This window comes from Pollachius pollachius, assembly GCF_949987615.1.
Source record: "Pollachius pollachius genome assembly, chromosome: 11".
NCBI classification, from domain to species: Eukaryota; Metazoa; Chordata; class Actinopteri; order Gadiformes; family Gadidae; genus Pollachius; species Pollachius pollachius.
Window position 1 is genome coordinate 22,180,382 of NC_136944.1, and position 2,500 is coordinate 22,182,881.

General features: G+C 51.1%; 1 protein-coding gene across 1 annotated transcript in view; it reads left to right on the forward strand.

Annotated features, from left to right (window-relative positions):
• syt3 (synaptotagmin III) overlaps nucleotides 1-2,500 on the forward strand; it is a gene marked incomplete at both ends in the record, with an annotated part of 27,908 nt that overhangs the window by 13,466 nt on the left and 11,942 nt on the right. The window contains 2 exon segments of the mRNA XM_079746197.1: nucleotides 776-848; nucleotides 850-903. Coding sequence (XP_079602323.1) covers nucleotides 776-848; nucleotides 850-903 — 127 coding nt within the window.

Below are 2,500 nucleotides of genomic sequence, written 5' to 3' on the forward strand. Positions count from 1 at the left end.
AGCCTCCTACTGGAAACCATGGCACACATCCCACGCCAGGGAGTGGGGGGTGTGTGTGTTTTTGTCCGTGTCGTTTGCTTTTGTTTATGTGTGTGTGCTTGTGTGTGTGTGTGTGCTTGAGTGTGTGTCTGTGTTGTTTACGTGTGTATATGTGTGTGCGTGTGCATCTTTGGGCTTGCGTGTAAGGCTTGCGTCTGGATTGCACCAAGTCGATAGCGTGTAGCCCAGATATGTCTGATTGCAGTGCGTGTGTCTGCTCGGAGAAACGACGGAGGAGAGAGCGAACGAGGGTGCATGTGTACACTGACCTTGTCTGAGACAGAAACTATCTTTGTAGACATATGTTTTTCTGCCCTGTATTAAAGTTTTTCCTCTCTCTCTCTTGTCCTCTTTCTCTCTATCTCTCTCTCTCTCTCTCTCTCTCTCGCTCACGGCATCCTCTATGTGTGTGTGTGTGTGTGTGTGTGTGTGTGTTTGTGTGTATGTACGTGTGTGTGTGTGTGTGTGTGTGTGTTTGTATATATCTGTGTGTGTGTCTGTTTCTGTGCGTGCATGTGTGTGTTCGTGTCTTTGTGTGTTTGTGTGTTCCTGTGTGTGTGTGTTTCTGTCTCTGATTGTGTTTCTCTGTGTGTATGTACGTGTGTGTGAATGTGTGTGTGTTTGTATATATCTGTGTGTGTGTGTGTGTTTCGGTGTCTGTTTCTGTGTGTGCGTGTGTGTGTTTGTGTGTTTGTGTCTGTGTGTGTGTGTGTGTGTGTGTGTGCGTGTGTGTCAGTACGGAGCAGTTGGTGGTGAAGATCCTCAAAGCTCTGGATCTGCCAGCGAAGGATGCCAACGGCTTCTCCGACCCCCTACGTGAAGATCTACCTACTGCCAGACAGGAAGAAGAAGTTCCAGACCAAGGTGCCCCCCCCCCCCCCCCCCACACACACACACACCTCTTGACAGTGAACGGGGGGTGAGGAGGTGGGGGGGATGATGATGGTGGATGGATAAGGTTTGTTTAGGATAGGTTAGGTTATTTTTATGGTAGGTTAGGTAAGGTTGGGTTAGTTTAGGTGAATTTAGGTTTGGCTCGTTGGTTTAGGTTAGATTCATTTAGGATAGGTTGGGCTACTTTAGGTTGTGTTCATTTAGAGTTGGTTAGTTGAGGGGGAGGAGGGGGGGGGAGGAGGAGGAGAGGAGGGGGAGGACATGGAGGTGGAGGAGGAGGAGGAGGAGGAGGGGGGAGGAAGAGTAGGCGTGCTCCTTTGTGCCATGCAGTCAGAGTCACAAAAGACGCTTCAGTCACCCAGTTCCAAACGCCTCATTTGCATAATATCCGTCCCCTATTGTTTCTCCCGTTCATCAGCGCTGAATTATATATTTATATTTATATGTTCCTTATTTTATTTTTGTATTAAGAGCAGCGGATCAGGCCCACGGGCCGGGCTCTGCTCTCTCTGAACGTAATTAGATTCACCAGCAGCTTCGCGCTGGACGGCGGCGGAGCCTGAAGACCGCTCTGAGATTAGATTCAGGGTCGCGGGAGGTCGCCAGCGCTGCGTTGCCATGGCGGAGGGTATCCCCCCCGCCTCAGGACCGACAGCCTCCGCATCAGGACTCACACCGAACGCTCCGACGCCGGGATAACAATGTCGATCTCGACTTCTTACTATTGGTCACTGTTACATTATTTATCCAGCACGGCCGCCGACTTATGTCTGTGATTTTGAATTCATCGTGATCTTATTTTGTTTTGTTTCCGATTCCTCTCGTGCCCGTTGCGCTACCGTACGCAAACAAAATACAACTCAATGAAACGCTATTCATGAACGGCTCACTGCAGTGTAATAAATTATCCAAAGTAAACGGATTTCATTAGCGCCAGTCGAGCTAATTGGAAGGACAGGTCTCCTCGGACGACCTTGACGGTCTTAAATATGTTCCAGGCGGTTATGACCGTGGATCTGGTATCTCTCTCAAGGACGATCCGTCTGTCTGTCTGTCCCTCCCTCTCTCCCCCCTCCCTCTCCCTGCCTCCCTCTCCCTCCCTCTCCCTCTCCCTCCTTCCCCTCCCCCCCTCCCTCTCCCTCCTTCCCTCCCCCCCTCCCCTCCCTCCTTCCCTCCCCCTCTCCCTCTCCCTCCTTCCCTCCCCCTCCCCCTCCCCGTCCATCCCTCTTCCTCCTGGACCCGTCAGTCTGTCCGTCCCTCTGTCCTTGCAGACGACCATAACGTCTGTGAACCCAGCTAGAGGTGAAAACGTGGGCCTGGTGATAATCAGGGTAGCTAGGGTTTCAGCCACAGAAGCGTTTCCGTGCCGTGGCTCATGTAATGTCACCGTACACTCCTTTGGAAAGGAGAGAAAAAACCTTCAATGGAACACACAGCACGCCATCTGCAACTTTGAAGAAAATCCATTTAAATGCTTTTTTTCCTTCCCCGCCTTTCTCTCTCTCTCCTGCTGCCTCTTGCCTGCTCTTTCTGTTTCTCCTTCTTCCTCTGTTTCCCTCTCTCTCTC